The sequence below is a fragment of the Mobula birostris genome, chromosome 2, assembly GCF_030028105.1.
Source record: "Mobula birostris isolate sMobBir1 chromosome 2, sMobBir1.hap1, whole genome shotgun sequence".
In the NCBI taxonomy this organism is placed as follows: domain Eukaryota; kingdom Metazoa; phylum Chordata; class Chondrichthyes; order Myliobatiformes; family Myliobatidae; genus Mobula; species Mobula birostris.
Window position 1 is genome coordinate 146,905,078 of NC_092371.1, and position 26,177 is coordinate 146,931,254.

The 26,177-nt window shown below is 41.8% G+C and overlaps 1 protein-coding gene across 3 annotated transcripts in view; it reads right to left on the reverse strand.

Moving 5' to 3' along the window:
* The window catches only part of bckdhb (branched chain keto acid dehydrogenase E1 subunit beta), a 245,744-nt gene that overhangs the window by 190,934 nt on the left and 28,633 nt on the right, over window positions 1–26,177 (reverse strand). For all 3 annotated transcript variants that reach the window (XM_072250112.1, XM_072250128.1, XM_072250121.1), the window contains exon 4: window positions 1,678–1,811. In XM_072250112.1, the coding sequence (XP_072106213.1) occupies window positions 1,678–1,811 (134 nt within the window). The remainder of the gene's footprint in view (window positions 1–1,677; window positions 1,812–26,177) is intronic.

Consider the following 26,177-nt stretch of genomic DNA (forward strand, 5'->3'; position numbering starts at 1 on the left):
AGAAAGGTAAAGGGCTGGACAAGACGAAATTTAAGTTCAATTGAAGCTGAAGTTGAAATTGAAATGGGTAGATTCAATTGAAGCTGAAGGTGAAATTGAAATGGGCAAGTTGAAAAATGTTAAATTAATTCTTAGATTAAATTCTCTAAACAAACAAGTCTCAAAGCAAAATCTTAAACAATCCACCTTCCCCACCCCCATGGTATTGACCACAAAAAGCAGTTTTAAATTTAAAGTTCACCACCAAATAATAACAATAAATTATTGATATTTGGAAATAGGCCTTCACATAGCATTAATTTATAAAGCTTTTATAGGCACCATTTATGAGATTGCCTATACAAGTCGATTACAGAATTAACCAATTAACTATCATCTTTGCAAAAAGTTAATCCCACATTTTTTCTGCAGCTAAATACCAGGAAATAATAAAGCAATTGGAAAGCAATGTACTATTTGAGGTCAGTTTTGGCTTCATACAAATATTTTAAACTCACTGTTCTTCAGTTAACTTACCATATTATGAAGTGTGAGAAATTAGGACTTTTACATAAAAAAATTATACTGCATTAAAAATCATGCAGAACAATGCAAGTCAATTTCTTTTATTCAATTTGTCACAATTATTGCATAGAGTGGACTCAAACCAAAGGAAAAATCACTCAAATCCTGCACTTAATTGTTTTCTAAACCTAAAAGCAAATATTTGTACAACGTGAATAAAAAAAGTGACAATGAAGATGTGTCACAATAAGAGTTTAAAATCACTGATAAATTTGAATAGCATAGTTGCTGTCACTACTTCACAGAATATGATATCTCTGTTGTGTTGCCCTTAAGGCATTTATTTCACTTTATTGGGTCTACGCTTTAAATGATTTGTTTGTAACTATTTTCTAGTTAAAGTTAAAGGTTGATAATTAAGTTACAGTACAACAAAGGCAAATTCATTGTCTACGGTATATCACGGCATGTGATGACGTCACCTCCAGTTTCGCTGCGTCTTGTGTGGAACCTCCGGTTCGGGAAGGTGTGAAGGTGGGTGCCATGTATACAGCATGATCGTGAAGAGCTCCGTTTCTACCCACAAAGAAACATTATGGAAGCAACGCCGTAAGTTCATAAGAAAGTATTTGAAGTAAAAATATTAACACGATTTCTGTTAAGGAAGCGGCGGTTTGGGTGGCACACGTGTCGGCTTTTCAATTTCAAATGTCAGGTGGGCTCAGGCCCGGCGGTGGTTTGACACGACCCTCCTCATTCCCTACTCGGGGCGGCTGGAGATACTCACTAAAAGAAGAGAGAACGGGTGGTCTCCAGAATGAAACAGACGATGTATATGTTTGTATTTTTTTTATCAACAGTTTTCACCATACGACGTTAATGTGGAAGAGTGCACAGTAAGTAGTTAACCTTACTACGGCTCTGTCTTCATTGGCTCCGGTTTAACTTGATGTTTATCAGAGTTTCAACACACTGCACGAGAACACTACATCTATTATGATGGAAAAATAATCAAATACACAATAAAAGCACAAGTAAATGTGAAAGTTATATTTCTCTGACATGCTTTAGAAATCAACATGGTTAATTCACAAATGAGTTTGAAATATAATAAACTAAACCAGAATAAAAATTAGAAAATCTACTGTAATTGTGGTAACAGCATTTACATACCTGATCAAATGCTGGAAAGATATAATCAGCGAACTGTATTTCTGCAATAGCTGTAGCTCCTGTAACCGCTAACCCAATTCCAAATCCCACAATACCTTGCTCACAGAGAGGAGTATTAAACACTCGTTCCTTTCCTAAGACAAAATAAAACAAATATTTTATTAAGGTGCAAGATAAATAATGACCAAGAAACAGTAAAATGCCCAAGAATTAAACTGATGCTTAATTAAATCTAAATTACAATTTGTAAAATACCATTTAAAAACATCATAAAAGCAAAATAGTATTAAACATTTTGTTTAAACTCATTCAGAAGACAGTTTCAAATTATCTTAGTTTTTAAAATACAAAAGGCAAAATTGGGCTTTTTCCAAAGTGATTATCTCAATAAATTTTTGATACTCAGAGCTTAATCAGATTAACAATTTGACAAAAGAAGAAAACTTGATCCATCACATACTGTGAAAACTACATTCACAAGAAATTAAAACAAAGAGGCTCTGTTATGTTAGTCTTTTAACCTAATTCTGGGCTTTTGATTCATTCACCTTTAATGTCGTGCAAAAATGTATTTTAATTGTGATCTTTAAAAAAAATGTTTATGGTACCAATTCCAACAATTGATGGAAATCTGAATTGGAAATACAAAACAGCTGTAAATTTCTACAGAAAAGTCTCCATGCAAAGAAAGCTTCAACATTTTACATCAATGACATGCGAACTGTAGAAACTGAAATATTTATTCTCGCTCCACAAATGCCATGTGATCTGGTAAGCATTTCCAACATTTTCAATTCATGTTGCTGGAATTACAATGCTTTCTCTAACCACACTCTAAATTAAGCCATGTGCTTAAGATGAGCATTTATTCTGAGTCCTGCTGCCCAGTTTCCAGTTACGGGTGGGATTTTTAAATGGAGAACTGCTTTGCAAGTCACCAGCCCAGTTTTATATCATTAAGGTCAAACTGTAAGACAATTGATCAGATTGAGTAAATTTAAAAATTCTGGTATTTACAAGCTGCAGTGTTCTTACAACCAATGGAACATTTCAGTGATCTGGCATAGTCTACTACTTGCTTCTCAATATAAAACCCAGAATTCATGTTTTTTTTCAAGCTCTAACTGACCTGCTTGTTTGAGCAGTACAGGTGTCCCCCGCTTTTCAAACGTTCGCTTTACGAAACCTCACTGTTATGAAAGACCTACATTAGTACCCTGTTTTCCCTTTCAGAAGGTGTTTTCACTGTTACGAAAAAAAAATTCAGCACACGATAAAAGGCAGCGTGCCCTGAGCAGCTGCTCTCACTCGGATTCAGAACTGCTTTGCTTTAACACGTGCCTGTGAGCAGCCGTTTGCAAGGTGAGTTCTATGGTATCGGAAAAGCCTGAAAGAGCTCGTAAGGGTGTTACACTTAGTGTAAAACAAGACATAATTAAGCGTTTTGATCGTAGTGAACAAAGTAAGGACACGTGAGTTTGGCTTGTGGAAGCTGATGAACATGATATTGAAGAGGTTTTGGCATCCCATCACCAAGAACTGACAGATGAAGAGCTGATGCAATTGGAAGAAAAAAGGATAACAATGGAAACCAGATGAGTAATGATAAAGTACGACTTTAATTTTGAAAGGGTACGTCAGTTTAGGGGCTATTTGCAGGATGGTTTGAGTCCTTATTAAAGAACTGTGTGATAGAAAAATGCGTGAGGCTCAGCAGTCAAGCAAGCCTTCCACATCAGCCACAGCAGACGATGAACCTCGACCTTCGACATCGAGGCAAGCAGAGATAGAAGAAGATGAGCTGCCTGCTCTAATGGAAACAGGCGACGAGGTGACACCCCAGTGTCCCACCATCCCAACGCCCAGGCCACGGACAGATACCGATTCGCGGAGAACGCAGCTGTAGCCGGGAGGCACACAGTACATCTTTAAGAAAAAACCCGAAATAAACATGCTAATTAATTAGGTGCCACCAACACGTAATTGTCTGCCCAGATCAGAGACGACGCAATCGGAAATCAGCACTGATCTGGGCCGACAATTACAGGCGGCACCTAATTAATTAGCATGTTTGTTTCGGCTTTTTGCTTAAAGACGTGCTGTGTACCTCCCGGCTACCGCTGGACCCCTGCGTTCTTTGCGGCAATGTATCATTCAGCGGCCCGGAGGGTGGGGGCCACTGCACCACCCAAACTCCGACAAGTCTAAAACACCATCATCAGTGTGCCTGGCAAGCTGTCTTCCCGATTCCCGTAAGTGATACTACACTGTACATACATTATTTCTACTCTATATAGGCTGTGTATTTTTCCGTGTTATTTGGTTTGATTTGGCAGCTTCATAGCTTAAAGGTTACTGGAGAGCGCTTGCGCGTTTCTGCCAAGAGCGCTTGCGTGAGATTTTCTGCCGATGGCGCTTGCATGCGATTTTCGCTACGGAAAGCAGTGCAGTAATGATTGTGGAAAAGTATTTCTACTTTATATAGGCTGTGTATTTATCATATAATTCCTGCTTTTTCTATGTGTTACTGTTATTTTAGGTTTTACGTGTTGTTTGGCATGATTTGGTAGGTTATTTTTGGGTCTGCCAACGCTCACAAAATTTTCCCATATAAATAAATGGTAATTGCTTCTTCGCTTTACGACATTTTGGCTTACAAACCATTTCATAGGAACGCTCTACCTTCGGATGGAGGGGGAAACCTGTATAGTCACACTGACACAAACTACTTGATTCAATAATTAATGCAACAAACATGAAATTCAGCATATGAACTTCCTAAATAAATAATTCTTTAAATTGTTTCCTTCCTCAGCAAAGTTGCTGCTGTGCTGTACAAGTAATATCAGCAAATGAGAAGGATTAGTGTTTCAACACAAGTAGTTCCCCAAATATATAATAATTTGTTTAGGAATAAGGGCATCACATTTTCTTTCAATAGTACCATTCTTATAAAACACCACCCAAAATGTACATAAAAGCTAAGCAAACATGCTACTTTAATATGCTTGAAAATCAAAAAACACATCTTATAATGGCTTCCTGTACAAACTTATAGGCAATTGAAGAAAAAAGTATTTTAAAAAATATTATACTGTAATTTTAATCTGCTCTTAAATAAAACTCAAGTTTATTTCAACAAAATTAGGGTGGCTTCAATATACAGTAAAAGTCATTAAATAATTATTTAAAAGTAAAGCCATTGTAAACTTTCTAAATCAATCTTGAACCAAAACTTTGCATTGTTTTTTTCATACTCCAAGTCATTAACTTGGTAATGAACGTATGTATTTCTGATGTCTGTTCAGCCTGTCATGGATCTAACTCAACAGCAGTCAACTTTTCTTAAGAGTTGTTGATGATCACAAAATACTTAAAATTTTAGGACTGCATTTGCATCTTGTCTAAAGATTAATTAAGGTGTTGCTTACTTAACTCTGAGAGTAATAATCTACATATCCGAAACATATGCTTTCTTGTTCAATCCCTAAAAATAAGTGTGCAAATGTAGAACAAATATAAAGATTGTTTCTAAACACATGCAATTAAAAAAATTGCTGCAGAATGTGAGATGGCAAGCTCTCATTTATTGCCCCCAACTTAAACTGACAATACAGTGTGAGCCTCCACCATCCTATTGTTTATACTGCTATAGTACTGTGGGGTACAAGTTGCAGGATTCAGATTCAATGATATTGATAAAGTGAGCAATACATACTCAAAATATGACTCATGTAATCTGCTAAAAGAAAATTAACAGAGAATTAACAGTGGCCATCATTTCATCACCCCTTCTGCATGTCCTGGATCAGGTGCAGAGTATTCTGCAGGGAGAGATTGAACAGCCAGAGTTCTTAGCACACGTTGGGACCAATGACACAGGCAGAAAAAGGGAGGAGGTCCTGAAGAGAGAATTCAGGGAGTTAGGTAGGAAGCTGAAAAGCAGGACCTCCAGGGTAGTAATCTCAGGATTGCTGCCTGTGCCATGTGCTAACAAACTCAAAAATAGCATGATCAGGCATATTAATGCATGGCTGAGAGACTGATGTAGAGAGCAAGGCTTCAGATTCCTGGATCACTGGGGCCTTTTCTGCGGGAGGTACGACCTGCACAAAAAGTACGGGTTACACCTGAACCCAAAGGGGTCCAATATCCTAGCAGGCAGGTTTAAACAGAGCTGTTAGGAAGGGTTTAAACTAATTTGACAGGGGGATGGGAACCGGAGTGATAGGGCTGAGGAAGAGGAAAACAGAAATAAGTCAAAGATAGCGTGCAACTGAGATGATAGAAAGGACAGGCAGGAGATGAGGCATAGTCACAGTCAGTGGGACGAGTTACAGGGCAATAGAGGCTTGATGCAGTTAAAACAGAAACCTACTGCAATTTTTTGAGGAAATTACAAGCAGAGCAGACAAAGGAGATGCAGTAGATGTGGTGTACTTGGAGTTTCAGAAGGCCTTTGACAAGCTGCCACACATGAGACTGCTTACAAAGATAAGAAACCATGGAATTACAGGGAAGTTACTAGCATGGGTGGAGCATTGGCTGATCGGCAGTAAACAGAGAGTGAGAATAAAAGGATCCTATTCTGGCCGGCTGCCGGTTTCCAATGCAGTTCCACAGGGGCCAGTGTTGGGATAGCGGCTTTTTATGATGTATGTCAATGATTTGGACTATAGTATAAATGGATTTGTGGTTAAATTTGCCAATGCTACAAAAATAGGTGGAAGAGCAGGACAGACTTAAGATAGTTTAAGAGAACGGGCAAAGAAGTGGCAAATGAAATACAATGTTGGAAAGTGTATAGTCACGCACTTTGATGGAAGAAATAAATAAGCAGACTATTATAAAGATGAGAGAATTCGAAAAGCAGACATGCAAAGGAACTTGGGAAGAGTCCTTGTGCAGAATACCCTAAAAGTTAACCTCCAAGCTGAATCGGTGGTGAAGAAGGCGAATGCCATGTTGGCATTCATTTCTAGAGGTACAGATTATAAGAGCAGGGATGTGACGTTCAGGCTCTATAAGACACTCGTGAAACCACACTTGGAGTATTGTGTGCAGTTCTGGGCTCCTTATTTTAGAAAGAATATACTGACATTGGAGAGGGTTCAAAGCAGATTCACTAGAATAATTTCAGGAATGAAAGTGTTAAAAGGCCTGAACAGATTAGATAGGGTAAAGTTATTTCCCAGGGTAGGGGAGTCTAGGACAAGAGGGCACAACTTCAGGACTGAAGGACGTCCATTTAGAACAGCAATGCGGAGAAATTACTTTAGTCAGAGGGTGGTAAATCTGTGGAATTTGTTGCCACGAGTGGCTGTGGAGGCCAAGTCATTGTGTGTATTTAAGGCAGAGATAGGTAGATTCTTGATTAGCCAGGAAATCAAAGGGTATGAGAGGAATGCAGGGGAGTGGGGATGACTGGAAGAATTAGATCAGCCCATGACTGAGTGGCGAGGCAGACTCAATGGGCCAAATGGCCTACTTCTGCTCCTATATCTTATGGTCTCATGTCAAATGATGTGACCTTGCATTGAAAGAAAGGTTTTGGTCTTTGGAGAGAAGGGGTCAGATTATAGGAATTTTTTTTAGTACAGTTGCTGCCTCCCAGAAAAATAGGCACAGGCCAGGCAGAAGTCAAACACACACAGAAGCTAAGTTTGGCCACCTTGGAACTGATGAAAACAACCATTTATAAATTTGTCACAACTATACCAATGATTCCATAACAATATATTTAATGAAAACTTGCACATTTAAAGCACTTTCCATTCCTTAAACATCTCAACCACTTCATATAGTTAATTACCTAGCAAATATAACGAAGTACATCTAAAGATAGAAAAAAAAACTTAATTATTACCTAAATTATTCCAAATGATTTGCCAAAGGATGTCAATATGCCTCCTCAATTTGTTCAATGATGATCATGATTTTACATCTACTGAAAATAATTTTCCAAATACTTCAACAGCTTAAAACTCTTAGAACTATACAATATGTCAACTCCAAAATCTGTCTCTTGGTGCACTTCATCAGGAACCCTATAATTTAAAATACATGAGTCAAGTTTTCCTGAAGTTCTAATGCATTAACTCTTCTCAGAATCCAAATTGTCTCTGACTTCTACACACAAGAAGCTTCACTGAGAATGAGGATCCTGTGAAATGCCTTCACAAATATCACCTCACACACATCCAAGTGTTGTCTAAATAAGAGTACATTTCTGACACACTGCATCTTCATATGCTAAAGAACATAAATCAATTAGATCAGTGGTCCCCAACCACCTGGCCACAAAGCATGTGCTACCGGGCCACAAGGAAACGATATGAGTCAGCTGCACCTTTCCTCATTCCCTGTCACGTACTGTTGAACTTGAACGCACGCAAGGTCATCACTCGGGCATTAACCTGCAACTACTCAATGAGTAAAAAAGAAATGTTGCTTGAGAGTTTCTTTGGAAGAGATGGTAAAGGACATAAAAGGCCTAACGATGATAACACAGAGACAGCTGAGGCCGAGACTGAAAAAAAAAAGAAAGTTTCCGTCAACAGAAAATATGATGAGTCATACTTCAAGGCATTCTTCAATTAGGTGAAGAAAAAAAGGATGGCAGGAGTGAAAGTAGGACCGATTAGAGATAAAGGTGGGAAGATGTGCCTGGAGGCTGTGGAGTGAGCGAGGTCCTCAATGAATACTTCTCTTCGGTATTCACTAATGAGAGGGAACTTGATGATGGTGAGGACAATATGAGTGAGGTTGATGTTCTGGAGCATGTTGATATTAAGGGAGAGGAGGTGTTGGAGTTGTTAAAATACATGAGGACAGATAAGTCCCCGGGGCCCGACGGAATATTCCACAGGCTGCTCCACGAGGTGAGGGAAGAGATTGCTGAGCCTCTGACTAGGATCTTTATGTCCTCGTTGTCCACGGGAATGGTACCGGAGGATTGGAGGGAGGCGAACGTTGTCCCCTTGTTCAAAAAAGGTAGTAGGGATAGTCCGGGTAATTATAGACCAGTGAGCCTTACATCTGTGGTGGGAAAGCTGTTGGAAAAGGTTCTTAGAGATAGGATCTATAGGCACTTAGAGAATCACGGTCTGATCAGGGATAGTCAGCATGGCTTTGTGAAGGGCAGATCGTGTCTAACAAGCCTGATAAGAGTTCTTTGAGGAGGTGACCAGGCATATAGATGATGGTAGTGCAGTGGATGTGATCTATATTGATTTTAGTAAGGCATTCGACAAGGTTCCACATGGTAGGCTTATTCAGGAAGTTAGAATGCATGGGATCCAGGGAAGCTTGGCCAGGTGGATTCAGAATTGGCTTGCCTGCAGAAGGCAGAGGGTGGTGGTGGAGGGAGTACATTCAGATTGGAGGATTGTGACTAGTGGTGTCCCACAAGGATCTGTTCTGGGACCTCTACTTTTCGTGATTTTTATTAACGACCTGGATGTGGGGGTAGAAGGGTGGGTTGGCAAGTTCGCAGACGACACAAAGGTTGGTGGTGTTGTAGATAGTGTAGAGGATTGTCAAAGATTGCAGAGACCTTGGCAGGATGCAGGAGTGGGTTGAGAAGTGGCAGATGGAGTTCAACCCAGAGAACTGTGAGGTGGTACACTTTGGAAGGACAAACTCCAAGGCAGAGTACAAAGTAAATGGCAGGATACTTGGTAGTATGGAGGAGCAGAGGGATCTCGGGGTACATGTCCACAGATCCCTGAAAGTTGCCTCACAGGTGGATAAGGTAGTTAAGAAAGCTTACGGGGTGTCAGCTTTCATAAGTCGAGGGATAGAGTTTAAGAGTCGCAATGTAATGATGCAGCTCTATAAGACTCTGGTTAGGTCACACTTGGGAGTATTGTGTCCAGTTCTGGTCGCCTCACTATAGGAAGGATATGGAAGCATTGGAAAGGGTACAGAGGAGATTTACCAGGATGCTGCCTGGTTTAGAAAGTATGCATTATGATCAGAGATTAAGGGAACTAGGGCTTTATTCTTTGGAGAGAAGGAGGATGAGAGGAGACATGATAGAGGTATACAATAAGGGGAATAGATAGAGTGGATAGCCAGCGCCTCTTCCCCAGGGCACTACTGCTCAAAACAAGAGGACATGGCTTTAAGGTAAGGGGTGGGAAATTCAAGGGGGATATTAGAGGAAGGTTTTTTACTCAAAGAGTGGTTGGTGCATGGAATGCACTGCCTGAGTCAGTGGTGGAGGCAGATATACTAGTGAAGTTTAAGAGACTACTAGACAGGTATATGGAGGAATTTAAGGTGGGGGCTGATATGGGAGGCAGGGTTTGAGAGTCGGCACAACATTGTGGGCCGAAGGGCCTGTACTGTGCCGTACTATTCTATGTTCTATACATGAAATATGGCTTTATTGCGACCAGTGACTCGCACACTCCAAGCCCCGCGTGTGATATGTGGAGACAAGCTGTCTAATGAGGCAATGAAGCCCTCAAAACTACTTCGAAACCTTGAGTCCAAGCACCCTTCACTTAAAGACAAACCTGTTGAGTTTTTTGAGTGGGAAAAACGTCAGCAAGTGGGACAGAAGCAAGTACTGAGAGCCACCACCTCCACAAACGCTGCTGCTCTGGGAGCATCATACTTAGTGGCTAGCCGTATTGCTAAGGCTAAGAAGCTTTTCACTGTTGGTGAAGAATTGATTCTGCCTGCTGCCAAGGACATGTGCCATGAACTGTTGGGAGAAGCTGCAGCTAACAAGATGGCACAGGTTTCTCTTTTAGCTACCACAGTTTCAAGGAGAGTCGATGACATAGCGGAAGACATCGAAGCACAGCTGTTGGAACAGCTTTACGAGTCCAGTTTCACTACCCCAGTCAAAGAGGTTGCTCCTGAATGCCAGTCTACACATTGTGTCACACACTGGGAAATGCTGGCTAGCCGAAAAATGTCACCTGATCTTAACAGCGTATTGAGTGACGTTGTTCAAGTTAATCAATCACATCAAAGCAAAAGCCATTAACTCACGACTGTTTGAGCAGCTTTGCGTGGAAATGGATGCAGAGGGAGAGCCCAGACCAGTGTTTTTGAGTTAAGGGAGCAGCTACAAAGATTTCTTTCAAGAAAAAAGTCACCACTGGCACCACACTTCAGTGACGAGGAGTGGATGGAAAAACTCGCTTATCTGTGTGACATCTTCAACCTGCTCAATGAACTCAATTTGTCACTTCAGGGGAGAATGACAACTGTCTTCAAGTTGGCAGATATAGTGTCTGCTTTCACAGCCAAGCTGGAACTGTGAGGACGGCAAATGGACAGGGTCATATTTGACATGTTTCCAAACTTAGCCAGGAATTTGGGAGAGACTGAGGCTCACAGCTGGTGCGCGTACACCTATCTTCGCTGTTGACTGAATTCGAGTGTTACTTCCCAACCACAAAAGACCCAAGACATGTAAAGGAATGGGTCCGTGACCCATTTGTGAACGTCCCCGGTGAATCAATAATGTCAGCGCGGGAAGAAGATCAACTCCTCGAGCTTGCAAATGACGGTGGGCTGAAAAGTATGTTTGACATAACATCTCTGCTGGCATTCTGGATCAAAGTCAAGGCCGAATATCCTGAGATAGCCACAAAAGCACTGAAAATGTTGCTTCCACTTCCAACATCATATCTCTGCAAAGCGAAGTTTTCTGCAATGAATGCAACGAAAACTAAATTGTGGAATAGACTGGACATAAGGAACCCCCTTATGACTTATAATTGACTTATCACTATATTCATGCGAGGAAAATATGCACTGTGTTTAATATTAAATTTGTTAGATAAACCCTTTTAGAAACGAAATTGAGTGTATTAGCCACTGATAAGTGACTTATAGTTGACTTATCACCTATATTTCAGTCGTGATTAACCACCATCCCCCCACCCCCCTGATCGGCAAGAATATTGTGAATATTAAGCTGGTCCACCATGCAAAAAAGGTTGGGGACCCCTGAATTAGATTACCACACTCTCCTATTTGTTATAACAAAATTCCAGTCCAGTTTTGATGAAAAATGAAAACTGAAATAATAAATATTACTACTATTGATTTAAATAAAGACTAAATTATAAAAATAAAGATTACAAGAAGTTTACCTTCTCCTTTGCTTCCTAACTCCATACAAATCATGATTCAAATTACTGAACCCACCAGAGACATAATCCCAATGTATACAGGTGTCAGACAAATCTGCATGATCACTCCAACTCCACTCTTGATCTTCCTTGCCGCATTATTGCACCTCTGCTCCAAAAAGGTTCCAGCTGAAGCTGAGCTAATCATTGAAAGGAGATAAAAGGTTTAATCTCCCTCATCTCCATCCCACAAGCAAGGTCACTCCAACCCAAGTCTTTAAGCTGCAGCATGAAAAAGATATGTACATACCTGAAAATTTGGAAGCCAAATTCCAGACAGCACTGAGCTATTGGTTGAAGTGTACAGTAGAATGAGCCCTAGAATATACATTAATAAAGCATGGATCCTCCATCAAACAGGTCCTACGTAGAACAGAGCAAATTCTTCAGACCACCACATCTGAGACAACAGTGATACCAATCCAAACTAAATCATATCTGCTTACACATAGTCTCTATCCCTCTATTCTCTGCCTGTTCAGGTGTACATCTAAATTCCACTTTAGCATTGTCATCATATCTAGGAAGATGCAGGGTATAATATAAACAGAAAAGCTGAAAAATATGGCAAACTACCAATCTTTCCTTGCACAAATGAAGAGAAAATGGTGTTAATGATAGCTGCCAAAGTACTTCAAGAAAGAAATGCACAAATCTATTCGAAATAACCACAGTGAACAGGCTACATTTATATTCTCAGCAACTGAACTTAAGATCTCAGACTGAAGCATTATGCCACTTTAATACAATTACCTTATGATTTGTACCATATATGTTTATACTGTTCACTACTTTATCTTCTCTACTTGCTGTTCAGCACTAACCATGTGCATTAAGAACATGGGAGACCACATGACCTATATCCTCTACCTTTTCTTTTCTCTTGAACAATGCATTGAGTCTACAAGATCTTTAACCACTTATAACTTTACATTTAGCTATTTTAATGTTACTTACTAAACACAGGTTATGTTCACTCATATTACATTATCTGCTATTGTTAAACGTTGTTACTAATTTTTGGATTCTTTGTTGCCTCAATGGAATCAACAGTCCATCTGAGTTTAGTTTGGTGCGAATTTCCTTCAGGCAAGTTACTGATATAAATTATAAACAACAGTAATCATATCTGCAATCAGCAAACGGTATTTTAAAGTACATTTATTATCGAAGTATATTTACTTATATACAACCTTATTTGTCTCCTTACATACAGGCAGCCATAAAACCAAGAAACCCAATAGAGCCCTTTTTAAAAAAAGAACACCATTAAACACCTAGTGTGCAGAAAGAAAAGCAAAGGGTGCAAGCAATAAAAATAAGCAAATAAAATTCAGAACTGAAGCTCATGAAAGTGAATCCACAGTCACGAAGCCAATCATCACTGCAGCCAACCCAGAAGCCCATTAGTTGCAGGCCACATTTTCAATCTCGCATGTCACAATTACTCTACAGTTCACACACTTCAATTTAAACATTAGCCTTATATATGAAACCTCTTCTAATCGTCATTTAAAAATGATACTCTCCAAAAGCTGTTTGGATATCACACCAACTAAAATCAACAAGAGACCCTTTCTGAATCCATGCTGATGTTCTTTACTGAATTAACTCAACAGCTAATGGTAAAGCTTACTTGGCAGTAATATTTTGTAACTAGGCAGATAACCTGTCAAACACAAGAGATTCTGCAGATGTTAACTATAACCACTCATTTGGGATTCTCCTACCAAAGGTACAAATGTTCATTTATTATCAAAGTACACAACTTTGAAATTCTTCAATTCTCCAGATAGCCATGAAACCAAGAAAGAACCAAGAAATCAGAATGGTGGGAGAGTCTACGACCACAGGACACAGCCTCATATTAGAGGGGCGTCCTTTTAGAATGAAGGTGTGGAGGAATTTCTTTATCCAGAGAGCAAAATCACTTTGTACTTTCCGCAGGGATCACTCCCTACGCGACTACCATGTCCATTCATCTCTCCCCACTGATCTCCCTCCCGGCACTTATCCTTGCAAGTAGAACAAGTGCTACACCTGCCCCTACACCACCTCCTACCATTCTGGGCCCTAAATAGTCCTTCCAGGTGAAGACTCTGTTGGGGCCATATACTGTGTCTGGTGTTCCTAGCGCGGCCTCTTGTATATCAGTCAGACCTGACGTAGATTGGTAGATCACTTCGCCAAGTACCAGTGCTCTGTCCGCCAGAGAAAGCAATAGCCACCCATTTTAATTCCACTTCCTATTCCCATTTCGATATGTCTTATCCATGGTCTCCTCCACTGTCATGATGAGGCCACACTTAGGTTTGAGGAACAACACGTTATATTCCGGCTGGATACCCTCCAACCCGATGGCATGAACACTGATTTCTCAAACTTCCAGTAATGCCTCCCACCCCCCTCTCCTTCACCATTTCCCATCCCCTTTTCCCTCTTTCACCTCATCTCCATGCCCACCCATCGCCTCCCTTTGGTGCTTCTCCCCTTTTTTCTTTCTTCCATGGCTTTCTGTCTCTTTCACCAATCAACTTCCCAGCTCTTTACTTCAACCCTCCCCCTTCAGGCTTCACCTATCACTGGTGTTTCTCTCTCCCCTCCTTCCACCTTTTTAATCTACTCCTCAGCCTTTTTTCTCCAGTCCTGCCAAAGGGTCTCAGCCCGAAACGTCGATTGTATTCTTTTCCATAGATGCTGCCTAGCCTGCAAGCATTTTGTGTGTGGTGCTTGGATTTCCAGCATTTACAGATTTTCTCTTGTTTCTAAACTTTCACACTCACCTTGATGTTTCAATTCCCCTCATCGCTTTAATCAGCAAACAACAGAAGCTTCAATCGACTCGCACGCCATCCTGCAGCCTTCTCGCTGTGTGGTTCACTCACACTGCCTCTGCCTCCCAGAAGCCTCTTGGGAGACTGCAGAGTGCTAAAGCACCTAAATGATTTCCAAACAGCAAAGCACAGGCTCCAACAGTTCCAAAATCACATTCAAGATGAGAAAAAAGTAAAAAACATAAAAGAAGTGAAAAAGATTGGTTTCATGATCCATCCAGAAGATGTCTACCAAATGAGCAGTACGCCAACTTGGCTAGAACAGGCGGTCAAAGACACTATCAAGCACTGGGCCAGTCCCAGGACAATCCCACTGCGTTTGTACATTCGCCCCATGACTGCCATCTGACTAGAAACGCATGGAGAAAAGGGGGAGGAGCACAAGAGGGAGGTGATGGACGGTAAGGAGATAAGGTGAGAGAAGAAAATGGGAATGGGGAATGGTGGGGGGGGTGCAGGGGGTGCAATACCGGAAGTTCCAAAAATCAATGTCGACCATACTGTTTTCCACAGGTACTGTTTGGCCTGTTGAGTTCCTCCAGCATGTTGTGTGTGTCATAAATCTAATCGTTTTCAGGGAGCTATGAAGCAGTTTCTAAATGGATCTTGACTGCCATCCAGTGGCCAAAACAAGCTCTTCAAGGCTGTGGTGCACAACAAACAACCAAAGACCACAAGCAAATCATATGTTTCCCTCCAGCTGGTCTCAGGAGAGCGCACATAAGGAATGGAGCAATGAAACAGATTTAAGCAATATACTAATAGATTTGTTGAAGAGTTTATTTGTCAACATTTGATATGCTATTCTTAGAAGTCCTTAATAGCCACCCACTGCCTCCAGCTGGGAGCTAAAATTTCTCATTTTATTCATAGGTACTATTTTGTTCCAATCAGCTGGAAGTGTCAAAGCAATTGGACACAATTGATTTTCTTTTAAACTAAGAGCCAAGTCTACCTTAGGAAAACAATTCATCTTTATTTTCTTTTAAACAAAGACCTTCGTCAATGTTAAGGAAGCCATTCACTTGAAAGCTAATGAAATATAGTAAACACAAAATAATCTGCAGATGCTGGGGTCAAAGCAACACTCACAACACGCTGGAGGAACTCAGCAGGTCGGGCAGCATCCGTGGAAAAGATCGGTCGACGTTTCGGGCCTGAACCCTTCGTCAGGACTGTAGAGGGAAGGGGCAGAGGCCCTATAAAGAAGGTGGGGGGAGGGTGGGAAGGAGAAGGCTGGTAGGTTCCAGGTGAAAAACCAGTAAGGGGAAAAATAAAGGGGTGGGGGAAGGGAGGCAGGGGGGTATGAACATAGAATTCTCCAACTTCCAGTAATTCCCTCCCCCTCCCTTCCCCTATCCCTATGTCACTCTGCCCCCTCCCCCAGCTGCCTACCACCTCCCTCTTGGTTCCGCCTCCTTCCACTAACCATTGTGTTTTCCCCTATTCTTACTTCACCTTTCCTGCCTACCACCCGCTACCTCCCCTCCCCCACCCCTTTATCTTTCCTCTTACTGGTTTTTCACCTGGAACCTACCAGCCTTCTCCTTCTCACCCTCCCCCCACCTTCTTTATAGGGCCTCTGCCCCTTCCCTCTACAGTCCTGACGAAGGATTCCGGCCCGAAACGTCGACCGACCTTTTCCACGGATGCTGCCTGACCTGCTGAGTTCCTCCAGTGTGGAATGAAATATAGTACTATTCATAAGATTACAATTCTCCCAATTAGAAGCAATTAACTGGGAAAATATTCAAGAAACCCTCTCCAAGGATATATTGCTGAAATTAAAAAAAGTGGTGCATGGAGGACAAATCACTGGCTGATTTAACAGGCTGATATTTGTATATGTTAAGTATGTTACAGATGTACATGAAAAATAAAACTATTTCAAAGCTCTGAATAGGATACATTATTTATTATTATATATTGCTATTATATTATTTAATATTGTTATTTAGGGTATTTAGTGAGATCCTTGCAACTGACGTAAACCAGCCAGTTTTTGAATATCTGGTTGCAACTTGGTTAAAGATTATCGAAAATCACCTCTTTGAACAACATCAAGATGGTTACAAGGTTTTGATCGCAGATGAAGAGATTGACTAAAACCACATTCAACTTGGCTTTCTCTCAGAGCTGTGGAAATTTATTTTGAAATAGTTATCCAGAAATTTTGCTTGCTGCATTTGAATTTTGCTTGAACTGTTATATCACCCTGAAGCTCAATAAGGCATTCTTGCAAAGTGGTGTCAACATCATTTACATTTCCCCCAAATGGATCCATCACCCAATCTGGAATATGCAACTCCAGCAGGCACCGGAACCAAAATTCCTTATCAGTGTGCAGTTGTTTAAAATGATCAAGATATACAATCAGATCATCATCTTGCAGTTCTATTTTAAGAGTGGCCACTGAAGTAAACTGCATACACTCGCAACTCCAATTTCCTGCTGAAAAGTTTGAGTCTAAGGAAAGCAGTAATAGCCTCTTTGCATGAGATGAGAGGGCAGTTTTTTCCTGGTTTCTGGTTGTTTAATAAGTTCAATTTTTCGAATATATCTGACAGGTAAAGTATGTCAGATTTAGCAGTGGCAATTTGTTCTCCAAGCTGCAATTGGAATGCTACAATACTATCAAGAAAAGCAAATTGAACATCCTTACAAATAATCATATTAACAATTACAGCACAGAAACAGGCCTCCTCGGCCTTTCTAGTCCGTGCCGAACTCTTACTCTCACCTAGTCCCACCGACCTGCACTCAGCCTATAACCCTCCATTCCTTTCCTGTCCATATATCTATCCAATTTAACTTTAAATGACAACATCAAACCTGCCTCAACCACTTCTGCTGGAAGCTCATTCCACACAGTTACCACTCTCTGAGTAAAGAAGCTCCCCCTCATGTTACCCCTAAACTTTTGCCCTTTAACTCTCAACTCATGTCCTCTTGTTTGAATCTCTCCCACTCTCAATGGAAAAAGCGTATCCACGTCAACTCTATCTATCCCTCTCATAGTTTTAAACACCTCTATCAAGTCCCCCTTCAACCTTCTACGCTCCAAAGAATAAAGACATAACTTGTTCAAACTTTCTCTGTAACTCAGGAGATGAAACCCAGGCAACATTCTAGTAAATCTTCTGTACTCTCTCAATTTTATTGACATCTTCCTATAATTCGGTGACCAGAACTCTACACAATACTCCAAATTCGGCCTTACCAATGTCTTGTACAATTTTAACATTATATCCCAACTCCTATACTCAATGCTCTGATTTATAAAGGCCAGCATACCAAAAGCTTTCTTCACCATCCTATCCACATGAGATTCCACCTTCAGGGAACTATGCACCATTATTCCTAGATCCCTCTGTTCTACTGCATTCTTCAATCCCCTACCATTTACCATGTATGTCCTATTTTGATTAGTCCTACCAAAATGTAGCACCTCACATTTATCAGCATTAAACTCCATCTGCCATCTTTCAGCCCACTCTTCTAAGTGGTCTACATCTCTCTGCAAGCTTTGAAAACCTACTTCATTACCCACAGCTCCACCTATGTTAGTATCATCTGCATACTTACTAATCCAATTTACAACCCCATCATCCAGATCATTAATATATATGACAAACGACATTGGACCCAGTACAGATCCCTGAAGCACACCACTAGACACCGTCCTTTAATCTGACACACAGTTATCCACCACTACTCTCTGGCATCTCCCATCCAGCCACTGCTGAATCCATTTTACTACTTCAATATTAATGCCTAATGATTGAACCTTCCTAACTAACCTTCCATGTGGAATCTTGTCAAAGGCCTTACTGAAGTCCACCGCTTTACCCTCATCAACTTTCCTAGTAACCTCATCAAAAAATTCAATAACATTTGTCAAACATGACCTTCCACACACAAATCCATGTTGACTGTTCCTAATCAGACTCTGTCTATCCAGATAATTATATATACCATCTCTAAGGATACTTTCCATCAATTTACCCACCACTGACGTCAAACTCACAGGCCGGTAACTGCTAGGTTTACTCTTAAAACTCTTTTTAAACAATAGAACAACATGAGTAATACGCCAATCCTCCGGCACCATCCTCGTTTCTAATGACATTTGAAATATTTCTGTCAGAGCCTCTGCTATTTCCACACTAACTTCCCCCAAGGTCCTAGGGAATATCTTGTCCGGACCCCGAGACTTATCCACTTTTATATTCCTTAAAAGCACCAGTACTTCCTCTTCTTTAATCATCCTACTTTCCATAACTACCCTTCTTGTTTCCTTTACCTTACACAATTCAATATCCTTCTCCTTAGTGAATACTGAAGAAATTGCTCAAAATCTCCCCCAGCTCTTTTGGCTCCGCACATAGCCGTCCACTCTAATTCTCTAAGGGACCAATTTTATCTCACTATCCTTTTGCTATTAATATAACTGTAGAAACCCCTTGGATTTATTTTCACCTTACTTGCCAAAGCAGCCTCATATCTTCTTTTAGCTTTTCTAATTTGTTTCTTAAGATTCTTTTTACATTCTTTATTTTCCTCGAGCACCTCATTAACTCCAAGCTGCCTATATTTATTATAGATCCCTCTCTTTTTCCGAACCAAGTTTCCAATATCCCTTGAAGACCATGGCTCTCTCAAACTTTTAACCTTTCCTTTCAACCTAACAGGAACATAAAGATCCTGTACCCTCAAAATTTCACCTTTAAATGACCTCCATTTCTCTATTACATCCTCCCCATAAAACAAATTGTCCCAATATACTCCTTCCAAATCCTTTCGCATCTCCTCAAAGTTAGCCTTTCTCTAATCAAAAATCTTAACCCTGGATCTAGTCCTATCCTTTTCCATAATCATGTTGAAACTAATGGTATTGTGATCACTGGACCCAAAGTGCTCCCCAACACATACCTCCGTCACCTGCCCTATCTCATTCCCTAACAGGAGAACCAACACCGCCCCTTCTCTGGTTGGTACCTCTATGTATTGCTGCAAAAAACTATCTTGCGCACATTTTACAAACTCCAAACCATCCAGCCCTTTTACAGAATGGGCTTCCCAGTCAATGTGTAGAAAATTAATATCTCCCACAATCACAACCTTGTGCTTACTACAAATATCTGCTATCTCCTTACAAATTTGCTCCTCCAAGTCTCGCTCATTAGGTGGTCTATAATACACCCTTATAGGCGTCACTACACCTTTCCCATTCCTCAGTTCCATCCAAGTAGCCTCCCTAGATGAGTCTACTAATCTATCCTGCCACAGCACCGCTGTTATATTTTCTCTGACAAGCAATGCAACACCACCCCCTCTTGCCCCTCCAATTCTATCACACCTGAAGCAACAAAATCCAGGAATATTTAGTTGCCAATTACACTCCTCCTGCAACCATGTTTCACTAATAGCTACAACATTATATTTCCAGGTATCAGTCCATGCTCTAAGCTCATCCATCTTTCTTACAATGCTCCTAGCATTAAAATAGAGGCATTTAAGAAACTCTCCACCTCTTACTCTGTTTATCCTTAATGGAGCAAACAACTTTATCTTTTTCTTCCTTCTCCCCTACATCTTCGGTCGATTGCTCCCGATCTCTGCCCCCTGCCTATCCTCCCTCACACACTGTCTACTAGCTTTCTCTATTTGTGAACTAACCTCCTCTCTCCTAGTCTCCTCAATTTGATTCCCACACCCCAACCATTCTAGCTTAAAGTCTCCTCAGTAGCCTTCGCAAATCTCCCCGCCAGGATATTGGTCCCCCTAGAACTCAAGTGCAACCCGTCGTTTTTGTACAGGTCACACCTGCGCCAAAAGAGGTCCCAATTATCCAAAAACTTGAATCCCTGCCCCCTGCTCCAATCCCTCAGCCACACATTTATCCTCCACCTCACTGCATTCCTACTCTCACTGTCACATGGCACAGGCAGTAATCCCAAGATTACTACTTTTGCGGTCCTTCTTCTCAACTCCCTTCCTAACTCCCTATATTCTCCTTTCAGGACCTCTTCCCTTTTCCTACCTATGTCATTGGTACCTATATGTACCACAACCTCTGATTCCTCTCCCTCCCACTTCAGGTCATCTTGGACGCGATCAGAAACATGGCACCAGGGAGGCAAACTACCATCCGGGTCTCCTGACTGCATCCACAGAATCGCCTATCTGACCCCCTTACTATTGAGTCCCCTATTACTACTGCCCTCCTCTTCCTTTCCCTACCCTTCTGAGCTACAGGGCCGGACTCTGTGCCGGAGGCATGGCCACTGTTGCTTCCCCCAGGTAAGCCGTCCCCCCCAACAGTACTCAAATAGGAGTACTTATTGTCAAGGGGCACAGCCACTGGGGTACTCTCTAGTACCTGACACTTCCCCTTCCCCCTCCTAACCGTGACCCACTTGTCTGCCTCCTGTGCCCCGGTGTGATGACCTGCCTGTAACTCCTCTCTATCAACTCCTCACTCTCCATGACCAGACGAAGGTCATCAAGCTGCAGCTCCAGTTCCCTAACGCGGTCCCTTAGGAGCTGCATCTCGGCGCACCTGGCGCAGATGTGGACGTCCAGGAGACTGGGAGACTCCTGGACCTTCCACATCGACACCGAGAACAACAAGCTGACCTCACACTCATACTTCCCCCTTTCCTCAAATAACAAGAAAAAATGAAAACCAAACCTTCTTCGCCTCGCCCGTTTCCACCTAAGCCCGTTGAGTCAAAGCCCTTAAGCCTTCACTCTGCTCCCGGCTCACTCGTCACCCGCAAACTATGCTGCCCATTGTATAAGGCTGTGTTCCTTTTAAATCTTCTGCACTTCACTGCCCGACATCACACGCCTGCGCAGTCCCGCCTCTCTGAACTCCGATGAGAAAAAATGAAAAATTCAAAATGGCTTCCGCTGCACTCCTGCTCCAATTCTCAGACTTCCTCCTCCAAAATAAGTATCAGGGATTGAATAGAAATTATAGTTGTCAATAGTGATGCAGTGGTAGACTTACTCTCGCCTCTTTACAGCTTAAAGCAACACACATAAAAAGTAAACACAAGGAATTCTGCAGATGCTGGAAATTCAAGCAACACACATCAAATTTGCTGGTGAACGCAGCAGGCCAGGCAGCATCTATAGGAAGAGGTACAGTCGACGTTTTGGGCTGAGACCCTTTGTCAGGACTAACTGAAAGAAGAGACAGTAAGAGATTTGAAAGTGGGAGGGGGAGGGGGAGATCCGAAATGATAGAAGACAGGAGGGGGAGGGATGGAGCTAAGAGCTGCAAAGTTGATTGGCAAAAGGGATATGAGAGGATCACGGGACAGAAGGCCTAGGGAGAAAAAAAAGGGGGGGGGAAGCCCAGAGGATGGGCAAGGAGTTATAGTGAGAGGGACAGAGGGAGAAAAAGGAGAGAGAAAATATATATAAACTAATAATAAATAAGTAACAGATGGGGTACGAGGGGGAGGTGGGGCATTAACATAAGTTAGAGAAGTCAATGTTCGTGCCATCAGGTTGGAGGCTACCCAGGTGGAATGTAAGGTGTTGTTCCTCCAACCTGAGTGTGGCTCCAAATCTGAATGTGGCTCCATCCCTCCCCCTCCCATCTTCTCCTATCATTTTTGATCTCCCGCTCCCCCTCCCACTTTCAAATCTCTTACTATCTCTTCTTTCCATTAGTCCTGACGAAGGGTCTCGGCCCGAAACGTCGACTGTATCTCTTCCTATAGATGCTGCCTGACCTGCTGCGTTCACCAGCAATTTTTATGTGTGGTGCTTGAAATTCCAGCATCTGCAGATTTCCTTGTGTTTGCGTCTTTACAGCTTAGCTGTTTTTAGCAGATGACACCACTGCAGCCTTCATGTCACATTTTATAAGTATTATAACACACACAGGTCAGTGGAAGACAAACCAGCCTCCTACTGTATATTCACAGATTGGCCTTGCTACAGACTGCCCCGCAAAATTTGCATTTTGTGATTTGGCATGGATATGGAGTGGGGCTCATGCAGGGTGTAAACGGTGATTTCTGTGTGGCTGAGCAGGAGCAGAGATAACGAATGATGTGCCACACTCCCCCCACACCCAAGCTACACTGTTTCACTGCCAGATTTGCATCATCTACCATATTTTCCCAGTCACTTCATTCATGGTTCCAATTAAATTACATACGTTCATTGTTTTTTTAATGAAATATTACTAATATATATATAAATAATAAAGTAAACTTATCATGACCCATTCAGAAACTACTGCGACCCCCAGTTTCTTATTTTTTCCTTGTGGCCCCTACGAAATCTGGCATGACTTTCTGGGGGAACGATATGGCTCACACTGAGAAATACAGACTTAATAGATTTTTTTTAAATCACACAAATAATTTGCTGAAATTCCATAACCCAATGGAAGCCTGACAGCAACTTGACACAATCACCAATAAAAAGCAGTCAAAGAAACTAGAAAAGCAAGTAAGATGTTGACTTCACTGCAAAGGAGATCAAGTTTATAGAGAATGCTGCAGGAGTTTGGTAAGACCACATATTTAGTTTTGGTCTCCTTAATTGAAATATAGACTTGTCTTGATGGCAAAGCAGGGAATATTTACTAGACATGTTACAGTGACACAGAGGCCCTGTGTAGTGAGACTGTCAGAAAGGACAGACAGATGACAGGGCAAAATTGCAGTCAATGGGATAAGTTGGAGACAAGGAACAAGATCAAAAAGGGTGACATACACAGGACTGAAAGTGTTATATTTCAACACAAGCAGTACAGGGAATGAGGTAGATGATCTTGTAGCACTGTTAAGAGATTGACAGGTATGACATGATGCAAGTTATATACCGGCCTCCAAACAGTAGCCAGGATGTGGGCTACGAATTACAACGAGAAATAGAAAATGCATGTCAAAAGGGCAACGTTACAATAGACATGGGGATTTCAAAATGCAGGTAGATTGGGAAAATCAGGTTGGTGCTGATTTTGGATTCCAAGAGAGAGAAGTGAGTGTAGGGGACTTCACAGAAGTGAGTGCAGCTGCTATTACTAGAATTAAGGTTCTTGGGAAGCTGAAAGGTCTGAAGGAAGATAGGTCACCTGGACCAGATAGTGTACACCCCAGGGTTCTGAAAGTGGTAGCTTATGAGATTGTGGAGACATTTGTAATGACCTTTCAAAAATCATTAGATTCTGGCATAGTTCCAGAGAAATGGAAAACTGCAAACATCGCTCCACTCTTAAAGATGGATGAGAGGCAGAAGAAAGGAAACTATAGGCCAGTTAGCCTGACCTCAGTGGTAGGGAAGATGTTGAAATCGACTATTAAGGATGACATTTCGGGGTACATGGTACGGGGAAAATCTAGCCTGACAAATCTGCTGGAATTCTTTGAAGAAATAATAAGCACAATAGACAAATGAGAATCAGTGGACATTCTCAGAAGGCCTTCTGACAATTCTTTAGCAAGATGAGACCCCCACGGTATTAGGACCATAAGATATAGGAGCAGAATTAGGCATAGAGGGCTTAGGAGGCATTCTGTATCAGGATCAGGGCACAAGGTTGAAAACTGTTGCCTTTGTCAGACAGAGTCTGTCACCCTTCAAGTGAAACTACCCCACACACAAAATGGGCTGTGGTGGATAAGGTGCCAAGTTTGAGGTGTGTATGGACAAAAATCCATTGATTTGTATCCTGACCGCGGTGAAATTGGATGTCACAGACCTTCAATGGTTGACAGTATTGTCTTCCTGTGATTTCAAGCCTGAAGTACTGGCCATGAACCCAGAACATTGATGTGGACACCTTGTCCCGAGGTGCTCATGAGGGATGGAAATGGACAGAGAGTGGGACAGCGTTCCTGCAATGTGGCAGTTTTCCATCACGGGAAAATCAGAGGCAAGGCAAGGGCAGGATTGAGCAGTGGATCATTTGGGAGCTTCTGGTTGTACCATTCCACAAGCTTACCCCTCTCAATACAAAGCAGTTGCCCAAGATGAGTCCAGGGGAAGTGGCCGCCACCTATTGCAAAAGGGGATATGGCTCAAGCTGAAAAGATGAAACACCCTGTCGTATTTCTATTGCTGAGAGAATGGCACAAACTGGAGTTGAGGAACCAGGTTCTATACGGGGTCACATCTCCTCCAGGCAGGCCTCAGCATTCCCAGTTGGTTCTGCATAAGAAGTATCAAGGGATTGTTTTGAAGTCACTTCATGATGACTCAGATCATTGGGGGTTTGACAAGACCTATGAATTGGTCAGATCAGTTCTACTGGCCCCAAATAAGCCTGAGGTTGATGAGTACTACAAGTCAACCATTTGATGTATTTGGAGGAAGATGCTGCCTACAGGGGGCGCTCCTTTATCCCATTTGCAGAGTGTGGGTCCACTTGATCTGGTATGTATACATTTCCTCTCCGTAGAGCCTGATTCCAGCAACACAGCAAACATCTTGGTTATTACAGACCACTTCACAGATATGCTCAAGCTTTCCCTACAAAGGATCAGAGGGCATCCACCAAGGCCAAAGTGTTATGGTAAAAGAACTTCATTCATTATGGCCTACCCAGACAGATACGTAATGATCAGGGAAGGGATTTTGAGAGTAGGCTCATACATGAGTTACTGAGCATGTTTGGAGTCAAACAGTCAAGGACTATGCCTTATCACACTTAGGTTAATCCCTAGCCTGACAGGTTCAACCAGACATTGCTAGACATGCTCGGGACCCTAGAGATCAGCAAGCAGAACAAATGGAGTCAACATACTGACCACCTGGTCCACTGCTAAAACTGTACACAGAATGAAGCTAATGAATACTTGCCATATTATTTGATGTTTGGACACGAAGCAAGATTGCCTGTTGACCTCTGTTTTAGGACTGACAGGGAAGATTTGCCACAGAAGACTGATCTGAAGTATATGTCTGATATGAGGAGAGAATGAACTAGCAGAGGTCTCTGCTACCAAGCAGAATTAAGGAAGTAAGAGGAAATATGATCAGAAGGTTAGGTTCTCCCAAATGATGCCTGAAGACAGAGTTTTCACAAAGAATTTGGGGCTACCAGGGAAGCACAAGTTGGCTGACCACTGGGTGGCTATGCCTTATGTAGTGGACAGTTAGATGCCAAACGTACCAGTTTTCTGGGTGAAACCACAGGATGGGAATGAACCTGACAAGATTCTCCATCAGAACAACCTTTTACGTCTGGGACAAGAGGTATGTGTTGACCCAGAGCCTGACAAAGACCTTACACCCAGTAAGAGAACTCTGCAGTGATGTGGGAGAACAGAAGGACAAGCAGTGGAAAGGGCTGGACGGGACCCAACCACTGAATAGACTCAGAGGATGCAGAAATGAGGATATGCTGTACACTACCTTTTGCAAACTCCCCAAAAATTGACGAAGAGATTCCTAAACCTCCCCACGCTGATGTGGATGGAATGGGAGGGACTAGCAGTGAACCGTCAGATTTGCCGTTGGACAATGACAGGAGACTGTG